Genomic DNA, 13,954 nt, shown 5'->3' with positions numbered 1-13,954 from the left:
CCAGCCGCAGCGCTCCCGTGCTTTCCGGCGCTTCGTGACCTCTGTGCTTTATTTCGAGCAGTGGCGACACACCGCTTGCAAGTCACGATGCACGTTTTGGCGTTGGTAGGGAGGCAGAGGGGTTGGGTGAGTAGATTCAAGGGTCCAGCTCGACATTTGGGCCTCAGGATGCTCGCCACGCACTATGTGACACACTATGAAACCTCAGGAGAACAGTGCGGACAGTCACAAGATGTACTTGGACGACTATCTAATCTTCGTCGCCATCGTACTCGCGGCCGTTGACAGTCAGGGACACTTTGTGGCCTCCACCATGCACCCAATTCTTCTTCTTGCCTGCCTTGCTTATCTTCCTAAGCGCTGCATCCAGGCCTTCATCAAGGTCATCGATCTCCTTTATGAAGTCAAAATCGATGCACAACTTTTCGTTACCCTTCTTAGTGACGGTCCATTGCGTCCTGATAGATACACGGGGCTCTCTAATGGCGCCTGCAGGATACACCGCAGCGATTACAGCAGCGACGCGGCCCAGGTACATGCACCACCATTCCATGCCCTCTGGAAGTAGGCGCACCATCCGCTTGTAAAAGTCCTGCTCAGTCGGGCTTATGGAACCATATCCACCATAGCGTTCGCAGAGCAAGATAGCAAGGAGAGCACGGTCCTCGTGGCTTGCGCCGTGGGCAGTTGAAAAGATGCCCGTTGTTGTACTTCGAAGAGCTGAGCCGCCACGGAGGTCTTTGACTTGTGCCATGTGAGCGAAGACGCCTTGAACAAAAGCCGTAATCAGAGGCATGGTGAAGATGGGTTTGACTCCAGGCGAAGGTGCTGGAATAGCGGAAAACAGCAAGTCAACGAGCTGTTTGATGGAAGGTGGTGCGTAAGGTCCAGTTGCAGTAACAAGTGGACTCTCTGCACGGTACTCGGGCGACATCTCTGCGAAGTGCATGCCCTCGCGAACACCGCCCTGACAGAAGTAGACGTTCGTCAGGGTAGGAAGAGCCTGGGCGAGGCATTCCACGAGGAAAGCAACCGCAGGGACCTGGCTCGCTCGCCTTGCTGAGACCCGGAAGATCTCAGGGGTATCATCTTGCGATACAGCGGCTTTGACGGACATTGTGTCCAGGAAAACATCTGTGGAAGTTCGGAAACCATTGATGATGGGAATGGGGTATGGTTTGATGGCATGCTCCGACATCAACACAAAACCCCAGCCACGAAACCCGCCCCCTGAAAGGTAGAGGTGAAGACCATCACGAGACCGGAGGAGCTCCTCAGGGATGCCGATCTTCTGGACAGCAGCTTTCAGATCACTGGCCACCTCCTTTGCAAAGGCTTGATGTTCCTTGCTCTTTGTCTTGCCTGCAGCTTCAAGTCGTTGGATGAGGGCCGCAGCACCATAGGGCAGGCTCACGCTGCCTGCTGGACTCATCCTAATTTCACCGTTCTCCGTTATAATCCAGGTGAGCTGCGTACTTCCGCCTCCAAGATCCATCATCAAACCGCGTACGTTCTCGTAGGAGCTTGCTACGCCGAGTGCGCCAATCTTGCCTTCTATCTCCTTGGGTAGAAGCTCCACAGTCCAGCCGGTCGCTTCTTTGATGGTAGCACGATATGCCTCAGAATTGACTGCTTTCCGTGTTGCCTCTGTTGCAACTATGCGGATTTGGTCATCAGGCACGCCAAAATCCCGACATGTCGACCTGAAGCGTAGAAGTGACTTTACAACTTGTTTGATAGTATGTTCAGGAATAGGTATAGCCTGGCCATTTTCGTACTGCGCATCGTACAGCGAGATGGCTGCGCGGTCAAGGTACACGGTTGGTAGAATACGCTGAGTAGCTGGCGAGAGATCCGTTATCGAGAATCGAATGCCATTGCTTCCCATATCTACCAGTCCATGGTAGAACTCTGCTCTCTCCGCATGTCTGTAAGCCATGGCGTGCGGTCTGACCCCAGTTTCTCCAGATTTGCAGCGTACCCGTGCCGAACTACGCTAGTCAAGGCCACCGGTGCAGAGAATGGCGTGCAATGGCGCGTTTCCGGACCCTAGTCGCGGCCAAGTCCAACGACGTTTCTATTACCCCCGAGAAATATCGAAACAAGAATAGAGACTGCGCTATGACTCCGAAGAGATCTCGACTTGAGTACTTGCGTTTCCGAACAGTTTCTGTTACCCCCCTTTTTACCTAAAAGATGGCCTTGAAGTGTGTCTGGTGATGCGCCAATATTTGATGCTGAGGAAGTGTGTCTGCGATGACGTTTGGTTTGACTTCTGTGCCTGCAGGTGGAAAACTCTGACGCTAGTCGCGGCGAGCTACGCGAGACTGGGGTCAGGTCGCTGCGGGGTGTACAAATGCTACATGATTGTTGTTCTACCGCTGGATATGAGGCAACAGCGCCATTGCTGTAGCCCTGTCTTGCTAGACAATTTACTAAGAATAAGTCGTTGTCTCAGAAACTGACTACCTCCTACTGCGCCTTGGTTGGCTGAGCAGATCGTGCAGGCTTTAGCATGCGATAACATTCGAGAAGGAATTGGCGCTCGAAGAAGAGAACGTGCAGAGCATAAAGACCAGCCACGGCGCCCATACTGACCAACTCCCCAAGTACACCAAATTTTGCAAGATATCTGAAGCCAGGTCTCATCTTCATCAACGTAGGAATGACGACTGCTGGCGCGAGCGATGTCATTGATGGTAAGATGGCTGACAACTCAAAAGGCGTTCCTTTTTGGTTGAAGAACCTCGTGGTGAACCACGTATTCCAAACGATGCGCAGTGCCATGTTGACTGTGTTTGCAAGCACCACTCCACTGCCACCGAGCTGTAATTGTCCAAGGAAGAACCAGGCGCTGCCAGCAAATGCCGCGAAGAAGAAGCCCATGGAGATTGACTGCACATAAAGTTGTTTGTTGGTTGCAACAGCAGCCACGAACCCTTCTGTGACTCCATTGATGGCAAGGAAGGGTATGTAGTAACAGTACGTAGCGAGAACGTTCGACGCGTTGGTTGCAGACCATTTCTTACCTGCAACAACTGACAAAAGAAGCGGTGCGAGCGTGGGACCTAGAGTAACGGCAAACAATGATACGATCGCGTATAGGCGCAGGATGACGGTCAAGACCTTTGCTGCTTGGGATAGGTTACGCCTCTGCTCCTGCTCCCGCGGACCGTTATCGGTCTTTGTCGCGTCTGACGCTGATTCAGAGCTCGCACACAGCTTTGCGAACATATTGCGGCTACTCTCTTCAATGGGCTGGAATAGCATTCGAGCGATCAGACCTCCATAGTTTGACGCAAGAGCATAGGCGCCCTGGTCGGCAAGGGAAGTATACTTTGTGATCAGAAGTGAATCGCCCTGTGTCAGGATATACTTCAGAGCTGACTGTAAGGTCAAAGACCCTGTGAGCCGGAGGAGAGGTGTCGAGAAGTATCTGAAGACGGTAGAGGTCTCCGTTGTAGATGCGAGCTGGCTCGGGAGAAGCGTAAATTGTTCATTGCGTGCAATTGGCCACATGTTGTAGAGATACACAACCAATAGTCCCAAAGCATAAGCCAGCTGTCCAATGGCGAACGGCAAAACCCCAATGTCGACGCCGAGGCGGCTTGCTAAAATCGCAGATCCGCAAGTCCCAAAGCATCGCAGAAGAGTAGCGGTACTTTCGGCAGAAGCGCGAACTTTGTAAAGTAACTTTTGCTGTACGGCTGAAAACGCTGGTTCAGTCAGAAGCTCGATAACGGTTGCGATGCAGTACAAGCTCAAAGCCTCTGCGAAGTGAGCTACGTTGGGCGTGTCCGATCGAAGCCAGAAGTGTGCAAGGATGTATGTCAGGGGCAGCCCAGTGATGACTGCAAGATAGGCAAGATTGACGACAGCTTGTGTTCCATGCGCCTGACGCTGGAGAGCAACACGAAGACTTTCTCGTGCGAAATATAGCACAGAGATCGAGAAGAGCTCCAGCTGAGCCGAGACTCCAAGAAGCTCTGGAGACAGAAATCTGAGCAAGACTTGATTGACGGCAAATGTAAGGGCCCTCGAGGCAACCTGCAGGAGAATGAGAAAGGTGGCCCCTTTCGCCGAGGCCGACAATATCGACTGCGACATGACTGGTTTGCGGTTGTGCAGGAACAAGAGCAAGGTTCGATATAAGGCCAGATACCGATTAGGGCAACATGATGATTGGTGATTGAACTGATGGTGTTGTACTCAAGAAGAGCCGTGGTTGGAGGTCAGAGGAAGTCGGTGTCCAAAACGGCTAGCGGATTGCCGGATTGCTCTCCGGCTCATGGAAATGTTCCCCATCCCCGGGAGCACGAGCATCAAACACAACCTGACTCTTACCTTTCGCACGGTACACCGCAACATGATGATGTACACGTCTCTTCATACACCTGTTGTCGAAAATGGTGGTTGTCGAATCTTACCTTTTTGCGAAGACTGAGAGGCTTTTGCTGCGTCCTTTGAAGCTAGAAGATGCTGAAGATGTCGTTCTGATGCGCGAAGATCCGGAGGTGATGAAGCACACGTACGTCATGCCTAAAAACTGCCTGTTGTGTGTTGTTCTCATCAGAAGCAGATCCATCCTACCGAGTGACGATCTTGAGAAGACCAAACAATGGATTCAAGGTATTTCGATACCTCTTAGCTTCTGGCTGCTCGTAGAAGCAATCCCGCTAATACGCCCAGGCTGTCACGACACAGAGAACTGCTGGAATTTCGCCGTCGAGCTCCTGTCATCCAGCAAAGCCGATTCTGTGCATGAGACGACCTTGACAGACGACTCCGAAGCCCTTCGCCCACTTACCGACCCGTCACGCGAGTGCATGGCACCACGCGTCATAGGCCTGATAGGTGCTGTGCGGGCTCCAGAAGTTGGATACATGTTCAATGCCGACTACTGGGGCAAGGGCTATGCGACCGAGGCGATGAGAGCTTTCATGCCGCTCTTCTTCGATCATTTCTCCGGTAGAGAGTACGTGAGATACGAACATGCCGAGGCACACACCGATCCAGAGCTTGAAAGCAGCCAGAATGTGCTCAGAAAAGTTGGCTTCGAACTATACGAGCGGAAGGAGAAGGACTTTGAAAACCCTGTACTTGGCTGGAGAGATACTCTAGTATTCAGGATTGCCCGTCCTGAATAGGTGGCTGATGCCTAGTTGCTGGAGTGCCATGAGGCATGGAAGTCCTTCGAGTTGTTTATTTATGTTCCAGGCGTTTATATAGAGCTGGTCTGTTGAGTGCTTTCACGAGCCAGAAAACTTTCGTTAGATTCCCTGCAAACTGTAAAGTGTACCGTAGATTCAAACTATAGTCAGTAACGTCTGCAATACCCTGTTCAGGCTCAAAGGCCCGCAAGCCACTTCCCAATGACCCTCGCGCTTTCCTCGGGCGCCTCTTCTGCCCCGAAATGCCCAATGCCATCACCCAATGCATGATGCTGGACATCCACACCCTCGTTCACCCATTCCCTCCATACATCCGGAAATGTGTAGCGACTGCCAATATACGTCTCACTATAAAGCAAGAATAGCGGAACCCCAATCTTCCTCCCCTCGCTCTGATCCTCTTCCTGTTTCTCAAGATCCGTCGTCGCACCATGCTGATAATCCTCACAAGTAGCCTTAAGCACGTGATCCTGGGCGAAGAACTCCGCGTAGACTTTGGGCGCGTCGTCCGCTCTAAAGACTTGTAGGCCCTTCTCATTCTTTCCAGCCCAGCCCTTCAGCATCTCCTCAAGGAAATTTGCGCGGCCGAAGGCAGTGATCATACGCGTTGCAAGGTCTACGTGAGCGAGGAATGGCCAATGAAAGTAGCCTGTGACATCTTTAGCAGCTTTGACTGGACTAGAGAAATTCTGCCATTGCGTGGAGGTTGGGACCTAGGCGTCTTTGTCAGTCTGTAGGTCATACATCGGAGCAGTGGATCATACAATGTCGATGAGGCAGACACCCTTGATGTCAAAGCCCTCTGCGCCGCTGACGGTGAGACGATGTGATACTCTTGCGCCGCGGTCGTGGCCGATTAACACAATAGGAATGTCGCCAGCTGGAGGTTTGGAAGAGGTGCGTTTGACCTCTGTCCGGAGTGCAGATAGTACGGCGTTTCCAACCGTCAATTTGTCATGCTTCTCAATAGCAGCACTGGCGCCATAACCTGGTAGATCTGGGGCGAAGATAGGAGCATCTTGGGGTAGTAGTGGAATGAAATGACGCCACCTTGTAATGGTGTTAGTAAGCCCATACAATCGTTGGTACTCAGGTGTGATGGTCTTGGGCACATGAGCCCTGAACACCACGACAGGCACTCACATGTATGAGCTCTGCGGGTAGCCATGAATCAGGACGAGAATCGGGTTTTTGTCAGAGACGGTACCCAGGCCGCGACTATAGGAGCACACATGCTCCTTGTTGACAATTGCTTTTGAGAAGCCGAGGCTGTTAAACTTCTCATCTTGGATCTTGTGTGCAGATGTAGTGGCCATATCGTATATACTGTCCTGTGTCAATTGCTAGCCCTTAAAGTGCATGTATCCAAGTGATTATATGCTGAGTGTAGAAAAGTGCTGTGGGGAGAGATACTGCGTCGTTGATGACTCCAGTGTTGTTCGGCTGTTGCATTTGTCAGGACGAGTGACGTAACCCCGCTTTTGGCGAGTGAGATTAGTAGCACGCCTTTCAATCAAAGACAGGAGTATGGCGCGAGAAGCGTGTTGTGATGCTTGATTGGGTACACTAGACCTGAGGTACCGTCAAACAACCATAGCGACATTTACCCTATCCCATTCATGCTTGCAAATGCAACGAATATTGACCCAAAACGCCATCGCTATGCTTTTGACACCATTGCTTTTATTGCTCCTTCGCGAGCACCATCTTCTCTCGTTCAGCCTTACGTCTAACTTGGCCCTTCTTAGTATGTCTCCTCTCATTTTCTTCCTTCCTCTTGATCGCCTTGAGCTCCTCACTCTTGATCTCACCGGCCTTCTTGACTGCCTTGGGTATATGTCTGTGCCTGTTGATGCGCGCAATCTCGGGCATGTGCTTGTATCGCTCTTTAAGAGCCTCATCATACTGTAGCTTCTGTTGTAGAGCGAAAGATTTTACACCCTGTCTGGCAGAGGCCTTGGCTCGCCATAGGCGCACGTTGCCGTCATCTGAACCACTGAGTACGTAGTTGTTATCCGGCGACCAAGCAACAGAGAAAACTCGCTGCATGCGCTTGGTGTGGTAGACGTCGCGGGCGTGTCCCTTCTGGCGCTCCCACAACCGGACCGATCGATCGTAGGAGCCAGTCACGAGCTCCTCTCCGGTTGGGCTGAATTCGACGCTCATGACGGCAGCAACGTGACCCTTCAGGACCTGAAGCGCACGCTTCATGTTTCGCATGTCAAAGATCTAAGACTCGTGAGCTTTCGTCTGTATAAAAACGTCAGTGGAACTTACATAGCAGTTATGGTCTTCGTTTGCAACGGCGAAGTTGTACGCCTCCATGGGATTCCAAGAAATGCAGTTGGAGGCAAAGTTGAGGACAGTCCGGTGGAGTGGAGAACTTGTGCGCATATCATACAGGACGATAGCACGATCAGTTGCGCACGATGCCAGAATCGATGTCTCAACTTGGTTGAAGCTGACATAGTTGATTGTGTCGATAGCTGAGGGCCAAACCAGGTTCTGCACAGGTGCACCTGAGGTACGAGCGGTGTCATATATAGAGACAACATTCGAGGCGGCGGCGAAGGAAGGTAGCGAGCGGTGATGCGTGACAGATGTAAAGGCGGCGTTTCCGTGCCATGTAGCCTTCGGCGGCGACTTGGAGGGTTGAGCGTACGGCTCGAACATTTGTATCTGCTTGTCTGCACCACAGGTGATAAGACGCTTATCGCGCGTCCAGCACATGCCCTTCACCATGTTCTCGTGCGCCTGCGCCTGCCACTTCTCTTCCCTGCTCGTAAAGTCCCATACTTTCACGACGCCGTCACCACTGCCACTGGCGAAACGCTCAAGCGAATTGGGATCCTTGGCGAAGGAGTAGACACCGTCCACATGGCCAGGCTCGAAGTCTCCGAGGAAGGGCTGCGCAAACATGCGCTCGATCTTGGTCGCATTGAGGGCCCTCGTGTACTCGCGTGCGCGTTCGAAGGGATGCTGGTTGGGGTCGAGATTGCGCGTGATCTTCGCGACATTTGATCCGGGGGCCTGCGCCGACGATGTCGACCGGCTGAGGGCTTTGATCTTCATCTTCGCTGTCTTGCTGTAGACTTCGCGAACATGAGCAGCGCGGCCTCGAACTTTTCTGGCAGGGTCGAGGTGGGGCGGCCAATCAACGTTGCGCAGTGGATCGCACCTGCTTTGCGCGGCGCCGGTCGAACGTGCCTCCGGTCGACGAAATCGCTTAGCGCCCACTCTGGCGAAATCAGTTTGGATGCACGCGAACCCAGCCTTTGCTCACTCGACTAACCCACCAGCACCCCCGCCAGCAAGATGAAGTTGTGAGTGCACCCCGAGCCCGACGACGACTGCATGGATGATAGATTGGAATATTGCGAGGACCCTTGGTGTGCCAGGAGAGGATTGCAGGACTGCAATGGATCGATTGGCGCACCATGATCGCAGAACCTTGAATTGCGACTGAGCATTCGCTAACATTTTCTCTACAGCCTCAAGGTCGGACGCGTTGTCGTACGTTGAAACCGCTCGAATTGCCCTACGTCGCAAGTACTCACAGTCCGCTTAGATCATCACCCGCGGTCGCTATGCCGGCAAGAAGTGCGTGATCATCTCGCCCCTCGACAACGGCACCAAGTCGCACCCCTTCCCCCACGCCCTCGTCGCCGGTGTCGAGCGCTACCCCCAGAAGGTCACCCGCCGCATGTCGAAGAACAAGCAGGCCAAGAAGAGCAAGGTCAAGCCTTTCGTCAAGCAGGTCAACTGTACGTGAACGTTGGAAGGAGGCGGACGTACAAGGACAGCGCTGATAGACGCAGACACCCACATCATGCCTACCCGCTACACCATCGAGCTCGAGAACCTCAAGGGCACCCTCACCCAGGACACATTCAAGGAGGTCTCGCAAAGGGAGGACGCCAAGAAGACCGTCAAGAAGGCCTTCGAGGAGCGATACCAGTCCGGCAAGAACAGGTGGTTCTTCACACCGCTGCAGTTCTAGGTTTTCCTTCGGTTACGGCTGGGCGCAGATGGGACATGATTTGACACGTTAGATCCTGCATGAGCATGTCGGGCGATATCATAGGGTGGATCAGGTGCAAAAAGCCTGCCATCCAGGCGTGTACTTCGGCTTGATAATCAAAGCAAGAAAATCCGGCATCGGGGTCATTCACGAGCTCATGAATTGATGTTCCCTACAACTTTCGTTCGTACAATCTTTTGCCGGGTGAGATACTGACAACCTAGACCTCGCATACGAACAGTACATTCGCACCTTAGACATACCTAGCCGTGTGCTTAACTTACTGCAGCAGAGTATCGAGCGATCTGAATGCAACAGGTCATCTTGGTTGCGCTGGCCCATCAGAGTCAGCCCCAATTGATAGTTGCGCAGCCATGACGACAACTCCCAGCGTCATCAAGTATATCTGCCAAGACGACATTGCGTCAAGCACATCTTCAAGACATGAGCATCCTTCACCCAACGGTACGTAAATCATTTCCTTCTTTCCCCGACTGCAATGAAGATACCATGTACCCCTTAACCGTGAGGGCAAATATCAATATTCCAATTGTTCCTGCTGAAATACAACCCCGCCCTGTCTTTGTCATCCACATCAATAAGGTTCACAAACTGACAAGGCACAGAACATCAGTTTGAAATGAGAGTTGTGGCATGACATTTTCGGAAGATGTTGGAGTTACTCCCTTGAAAGGTTTCGCAATCAAGCACGTTCTTGAGGGATTGTAGAAATATAGCAGAAACAAGCTGTCGTCATCATTATACCATCTAAACCTGCTCGAGAATGGATGTACTTCGAACTCAACTACACTGAAAAGAATAACGAAAGGTATCTAACAACTTCAATGATCCACCTCCTCCCACATCAGGCTGCCCTGGCAATCTGAGGCGCACTCGTGATCGGTGATGGTGGAGCATCCCTATCGTATACATGCACCCTCAGCTCTGCTACAAAATCGACCCTAGCTCTCGCGACCCTGCAGATCTTGCAGGAGCAGCTGTATAGCTCGACGACTTCCTCGCCATCCTACTGCTTGACCTCGTCAGCCTTCTTAGCGGCTTGCTGTTTCCCCTTGTTCCAGTACTCCACAGCGAAGTTGAACGCGTCGTGGGCGACCTTCAACTCAGTGCTGATTCCTGCCTTTACCGTCTTGACAAGTCCCTCGGGGCCTTGTGTCTTCTTGTACTCATCCTGGTATGTGCCGAAGACGTAGGTGAGAGGCGAGAAGGCGAGCTCCTTGAGCTTGGTGGTGTCCTCCTTGACGATGGGAACACGCTTCTCGAGCTTTGAGAGAGACGAATCACCAAGCTCATCCGCGCGGGTCAGGTACGGAGAGATGTAGGAGTACGGTGTCTTGAGGTAGGGGTGGAAGGGTGCAACGAACGAGTTGTACGTGTTGTGGAAGAGAGTGAGGGACCTGGCTCCGTAGGGGTTGGACTTGTAGAACTCGACCGAGTCGTGGACGACGGGGTAAGAGTGCAGATGCTGTGATTGTTAGTTGGGATCTCGTGATCAGAAGTGCAAGTTTCAGTGTAGCTTTGCACATGTGGTGTAATCAAGCCGACTGATTGGGCGATTGAGCACGCCAAACGTGTAGCTATGCAGAACTTGCGGGGTAGTACGTACCGAAAGAACTCTCGACTGCGGAGTCTCACCGTTGGTCAAGGGGGCGCTGTCGTTGCTCATATCGCCGTTTGTGGTGGGCTCCTCAGCGTGTGGTGACATTAAGTCTTGTGGTGTTAGATGGTGGTGTGGTGTAAGGTGTGATGAAATCTGCGGCTGTCAGAAAGAAATAAGTTATAGTTCGACGAAGTGGTGTTAGGGGAAGGGTTTCCATTCGCCCCAACATACCTGTTTATACGCGGGCTGCTTGTGGAAGTGCTATGATGTCTGTGCCTGTGCGCTGAAAGCGGCGCTTGGTGTCAGTGAATTTGTTGGTCTGACATGTGAAAGCGGGCTTGCTGGTTTATCGATAAGGAAAGAAGTACCTTCAGCCCTACGAAACTCGCTCTTTCTTTGCAATGCAAATAGCTGACACAGAGGTACCAGTTTAAAGCTTTACAAACTGTGACGACAGAGGTTTAAAGAGTGAGTTACCAACGGTCACTGTGCGTGCAATCCCCTATCAGCACAGGAATGTCGCGACATTGGGTGATACATTGACGCACAAACAGGGCTACCTGGCATGTGAAAGAGGGTTTTAGGACGATAAGGTCTCCGCTACGTCCGCTGGCGCCTCGTCCCGTTGGTAGACCAAGTCCGTCTTTCGATGGTTGGGTAGAAGCTCCAAATGATCCTGCCGGCAGGGTGCACAAATACGGTACGCACTGCCCCGTGTGTGTTCAGGTGAGGCCATCGCCACTGAAGCAAGTGGGCATGCACGCTGGCTAGACTGGTGAAGCGACCGATGGGTCCTGAATCTTTTTGCCATGTCTTACACGTATCGATGATTGTGTGACCTTAGACGCTGCTGCTCAGCAGTCATTCCACTACGCGCCGCCGTCCGGCTTGTTGTAAGCCTCAACAAATCTCTCCCCCGGAGCAGCGGCCCTCGAACTTCACTGGCGCCGCAATCACTTTCCGAGCTATGTATGTATATCCGTTGTAGAACCTTGGAATGATTAGGGATGCGTGGCGCTCATCTCCATACGCGCATCGTGTCGCAATGTCAAGTCCAATTGGTTGGGCACACGTCTTATCAGGGAGGAATTGAGCAATCGCTGGCCGCCTTGGGGCGGTTCGCCAAACCCAGCAGGCGCGTCGACATACTGCATTGCATCGCGTTGTGCATCTCGTCTATGGCTGTTGTTGGGGCGCCTAGAACTCAATTCGAGGTGGTGGAACATGTGAAAGAGGTGTTCCATGTTGATCATGTCGGCACCCGGGTAGCGTGCCGTCGGCGTCCTGCGGATCAAGCTTCGGTGCAGGGCCTTCCAATCCTTACCTCACCTAGGTACCACGACAGAACTCGAGAATCAAAATTGCGGCTCTGGAAGGATGCTTGGCCTCCGAATATAGACCGTGTCCGACTCTGATGAAAAACCCGACAAAGCACCTGATGCTCCTTATCAGATGCTACCGAGCACTCTGCCTCGGTATAAACAAGTCGTTCGACCTCGTAAAACAGCGAACGCATAAGCGATATCTGCATCAGGTACGCACAGCTACAAAGTGACATCACGCTCGTGAAAGACTGGGCGGGTTTCAAGGACGCATTGGATCTGTCGAACGGCTAAGCGAGCCCAACGGGCGTTTATGATCGGCAAATTGTAACGTCGAGAAGGATGCCGAGTACTGTTGTTGACACATGCGATGTCATGTATATGCATGGTGGAGCGGGGTGCTGACTGCAGCGGAATTGTACAGCAGTGAGGAACTGCATGCTAAAGCTCTCCACAGTGAATAGAGACGCTCAAGGATCACAATAAAGGAACCTCCGCGGCGCTGCTGACGAGCTGGAGCCTGCGGTCACTATACTCTTTCTCTCCATGTCATTGCATGGTAAAGCCGCGTATGCATAGTGGGTATACAATCCTTGATATTGACGCAAGAGAGTGAGCTTTCATATGCTGATGTCCAATCATGCTGAAAAGATAAACAGCAATCACCGCGATCATCCTGGGTACTGATATCAACGTTGCACGCCAGCTCAGTGTAGCTCGGCCTTATGGTGTGAGTATGTACTTGACGACAGATATGACATGTGTCAGGAACGCTAGAGCCACCCATACGCCCCATACCGCTAGCCGTTGGAGCCAACGAGGTATTCTTCGTCACTAAAAGCTGCCTACATTGCTCTCTTCGGGGCACAGGTGCATACAGTGCGCCCGTTACAGTGCGTATGCACAACGGGCAGTACATCCGAACCTCCTACCACTATCAGGCAGTCATGCGAGGCAGCCAGTCGTCCAATTTTTTAAGAAGGGGTATATCTAGATTTTTCAATTCCTGCGATCAGCAGGATAACATTGTAGACGATACCAGCATGCAAGCAATCCAACTTAGCAGTCTGCGATGTCGCTCGGAGAAGCGAAAACGCTGAGAATAACTGCAGCGTTCAGGACACCAGGCGGCATTTGCCCTTCGCCCTGGAGGTGAAATGACCTGTCAGTTACAACGGCTTCAATCAAAGACGCTCATAATCAGGCTAATAGACAGGCATCACGCAATGGATAACTAATGCACATCAGTACAGTCCTGGCATTTGCGTTACAAACGCACTAATCTAGATCGCAGAATCTGGTACTGGATTGACCGGTAACGTTACGTCCTAAGAGCTAGTTGCGGTGCTAGATCAGTAAGGATGACGAAGCAGCTCAAGCAGTTTCCGTGGAGATACAGACTGTGATAGGCATAACGTGGCATTTCACTGAACAACTTTGCACCGGCCGCAGATTACCTACAAAGAACGACAATGTAAACGCTATCTCAGGACAGCGATCCGCTACTGTGACTGACATTGTGGAATTTTGTCACACACGATGGTAAAAGACGAAATAAATCATACCATCAAAAATCTTCATATATATTCAGTTCATTAATCATGTATTTGTACAACGTCACGGCAACGCTCATCACCAAACACCGCTAAACAAGACGTGAACGGACACTCACCCAACCACAACTCTAAACTCGCCTCTCTTCGACCTCCTTACCCTAGTCCGCTCATCAACACCGTCTCCCCATCCTGCCGCCATGCATTCCCCCTCCGCCCATCCTCCTACGCCCTCCCATGCCCCCTAGACCTCCGCCCATTCTGTG

The 13,954-nt window shown here is 52.0% G+C and overlaps 7 protein-coding genes across 7 annotated transcripts; 2 read left to right on the top strand and 5 right to left on the bottom strand.

The window, feature by feature from the left end:
- Nucleotides 1-116: 116 nt before the first annotated feature.
- Nucleotides 117-2,089, bottom strand: C7974DRAFT_383520 (Ppx/GppA phosphatase family-domain-containing protein). The gene has a single exon (XM_046140776.1). It carries the CDS (start codon nucleotides 1,937-1,939, stop codon nucleotides 251-253), a length of 1,689 nt encoding a protein of 562 aa, XP_046003170.1. The 5' UTR covers nucleotides 1,940-2,089; the 3' UTR covers nucleotides 117-250.
- On the bottom strand, nucleotides 2,085-4,197 carry C7974DRAFT_383519 (oligosaccharide translocation protein RFT1). The gene has a single exon (XM_046140775.1). It carries the CDS (start codon nucleotides 4,105-4,107, stop codon nucleotides 2,473-2,475), a length of 1,635 nt encoding a protein of 544 aa, XP_046003169.1. The 5' UTR covers nucleotides 4,108-4,197; the 3' UTR covers nucleotides 2,085-2,472.
- A 209-nt stretch (nucleotides 4,198-4,406) lies between these two features.
- On the top strand, nucleotides 4,407-5,147 carry C7974DRAFT_408099 (GNAT domain-containing protein; the record flags this gene model as incomplete). Its single annotated transcript, XM_046143298.1, has 3 exons — nucleotides 4,407-4,528; nucleotides 4,580-4,629; nucleotides 4,690-5,147. 3 exons carry the CDS (start codon nucleotides 4,407-4,409, stop codon nucleotides 5,145-5,147), a joined length of 630 nt encoding a protein of 209 aa, XP_046003168.1.
- A 167-nt stretch (nucleotides 5,148-5,314) lies between these two features.
- Nucleotides 5,315-6,718, bottom strand: C7974DRAFT_383513 (Alpha/Beta hydrolase protein). Its single transcript, XM_046140774.1, has 3 exons — nucleotides 6,315-6,718; nucleotides 5,936-6,221; nucleotides 5,315-5,884 (listed from the first exon to the last, which is right to left on the bottom strand). The coding sequence occupies exons 1-3, from the start codon at nucleotides 6,485-6,487 to the stop codon at nucleotides 5,348-5,350; spliced, it is 996 nt and encodes a 331-aa protein (XP_046003167.1). The 5' UTR covers nucleotides 6,488-6,718; the 3' UTR covers nucleotides 5,315-5,347.
- Nucleotides 6,701-8,297, bottom strand: C7974DRAFT_468047 (WD40-repeat-containing domain protein). The gene is made up of 2 exons (XM_046146383.1): nucleotides 7,449-8,297; nucleotides 6,701-7,400 (listed from the first exon to the last, which is right to left on the bottom strand). The coding sequence occupies exons 1-2, from the start codon at nucleotides 8,241-8,243 to the stop codon at nucleotides 6,855-6,857; spliced, it is 1,341 nt and encodes a 446-aa protein (XP_046003166.1). The 5' UTR covers nucleotides 8,244-8,297; the 3' UTR covers nucleotides 6,701-6,854.
- Nucleotides 8,298-8,486: 189 nt separating this feature from the next.
- On the top strand, nucleotides 8,487-9,171 carry C7974DRAFT_408096 (60s ribosomal protein-like protein l27; the record flags this gene model as incomplete). The annotated part of the gene is made up of 4 exons (XM_046143297.1): nucleotides 8,487-8,494; nucleotides 8,663-8,684; nucleotides 8,740-8,935; nucleotides 8,990-9,171. The coding sequence occupies 4 exons, from the start codon at nucleotides 8,487-8,489 to the stop codon at nucleotides 9,169-9,171; spliced, it is 408 nt and encodes a 135-aa protein (XP_046003165.1).
- A 755-nt stretch (nucleotides 9,172-9,926) lies between these two features.
- C7974DRAFT_383503 (CAP20-like protein) lies at nucleotides 9,927-11,030 on the bottom strand. The gene is made up of 2 exons (XM_046140773.1): nucleotides 10,820-11,030; nucleotides 9,927-10,678 (listed from the first exon to the last, which is right to left on the bottom strand). The coding sequence occupies exons 1-2, from the start codon at nucleotides 10,916-10,918 to the stop codon at nucleotides 10,220-10,222; spliced, it is 558 nt and encodes a 185-aa protein (XP_046003164.1). The 5' UTR covers nucleotides 10,919-11,030; the 3' UTR covers nucleotides 9,927-10,219.
- Between the last annotated feature and the right edge of the window lie 2,924 nt (nucleotides 11,031-13,954).

This window comes from Boeremia exigua (assembly GCF_020726555.1).
Source record: "Boeremia exigua strain MPI-SDFR-AT-0100 chromosome Unknown C7974scaffold_1, whole genome shotgun sequence".
Taxonomy (NCBI): Eukaryota; Fungi; Ascomycota; class Dothideomycetes; order Pleosporales; family Didymellaceae; genus Boeremia; species Boeremia exigua.
This window is presented reverse-complemented; position numbering and strand designations above follow the sequence as displayed.

Excerpts from the sequence above, each read along its gene's own strand:
- C7974DRAFT_383520 (XM_046140776.1), bottom strand. The coding sequence starts at position 1,939 with ATGGCTTACAGACATGCGGAGAGAGCAGAGTTCTACCATGGACTGGTA.
- C7974DRAFT_383519 (XM_046140775.1), bottom strand. The coding sequence starts at position 4,107 with ATGTCGCAGTCGATATTGTCGGCCTCGGCGAAAGGGGCCACCTTTCTC.
- C7974DRAFT_383513 (XM_046140774.1), bottom strand. The coding sequence starts at position 6,487 with ATGGCCACTACATCTGCACACAAGATCCAAGATGAGAAGTTTAACAGC. Across the intron at positions 6,222-6,314 it reads TACCCGCAGAGCTCATACAT|GTGGCGTCATTTCATTCCAC; the intron begins GTGAGTGCCTGT and ends CACCATTACAAG. Across the intron at positions 5,885-5,935 it reads GTGTCTGCCTCATCGACATT|GTCCCAACCTCCACGCAATG; the intron begins GTATGATCCACT and ends AAAGACGCCTAG.
- C7974DRAFT_468047 (XM_046146383.1), bottom strand. The coding sequence starts at position 8,243 with ATGAAGATCAAAGCCCTCAGCCGGTCGACATCGTCGGCGCAGGCCCCC. Across the intron at positions 7,401-7,448 it reads ACGAAGACCATAACTGCTAT|ATCTTTGACATGCGAAACAT; the intron begins GTAAGTTCCACT and ends CACGAGTCTTAG.
- C7974DRAFT_383503 (XM_046140773.1), bottom strand. The coding sequence starts at position 10,918 with ATGTCACCACACGCTGAGGAGCCCACCACAAACGGCGATATGAGCAAC. Across the intron at positions 10,679-10,819 it reads CGCAGTCGAGAGTTCTTTCG|CATCTGCACTCTTACCCCGT; the intron begins GTACGTACTACC and ends TAACAATCACAG.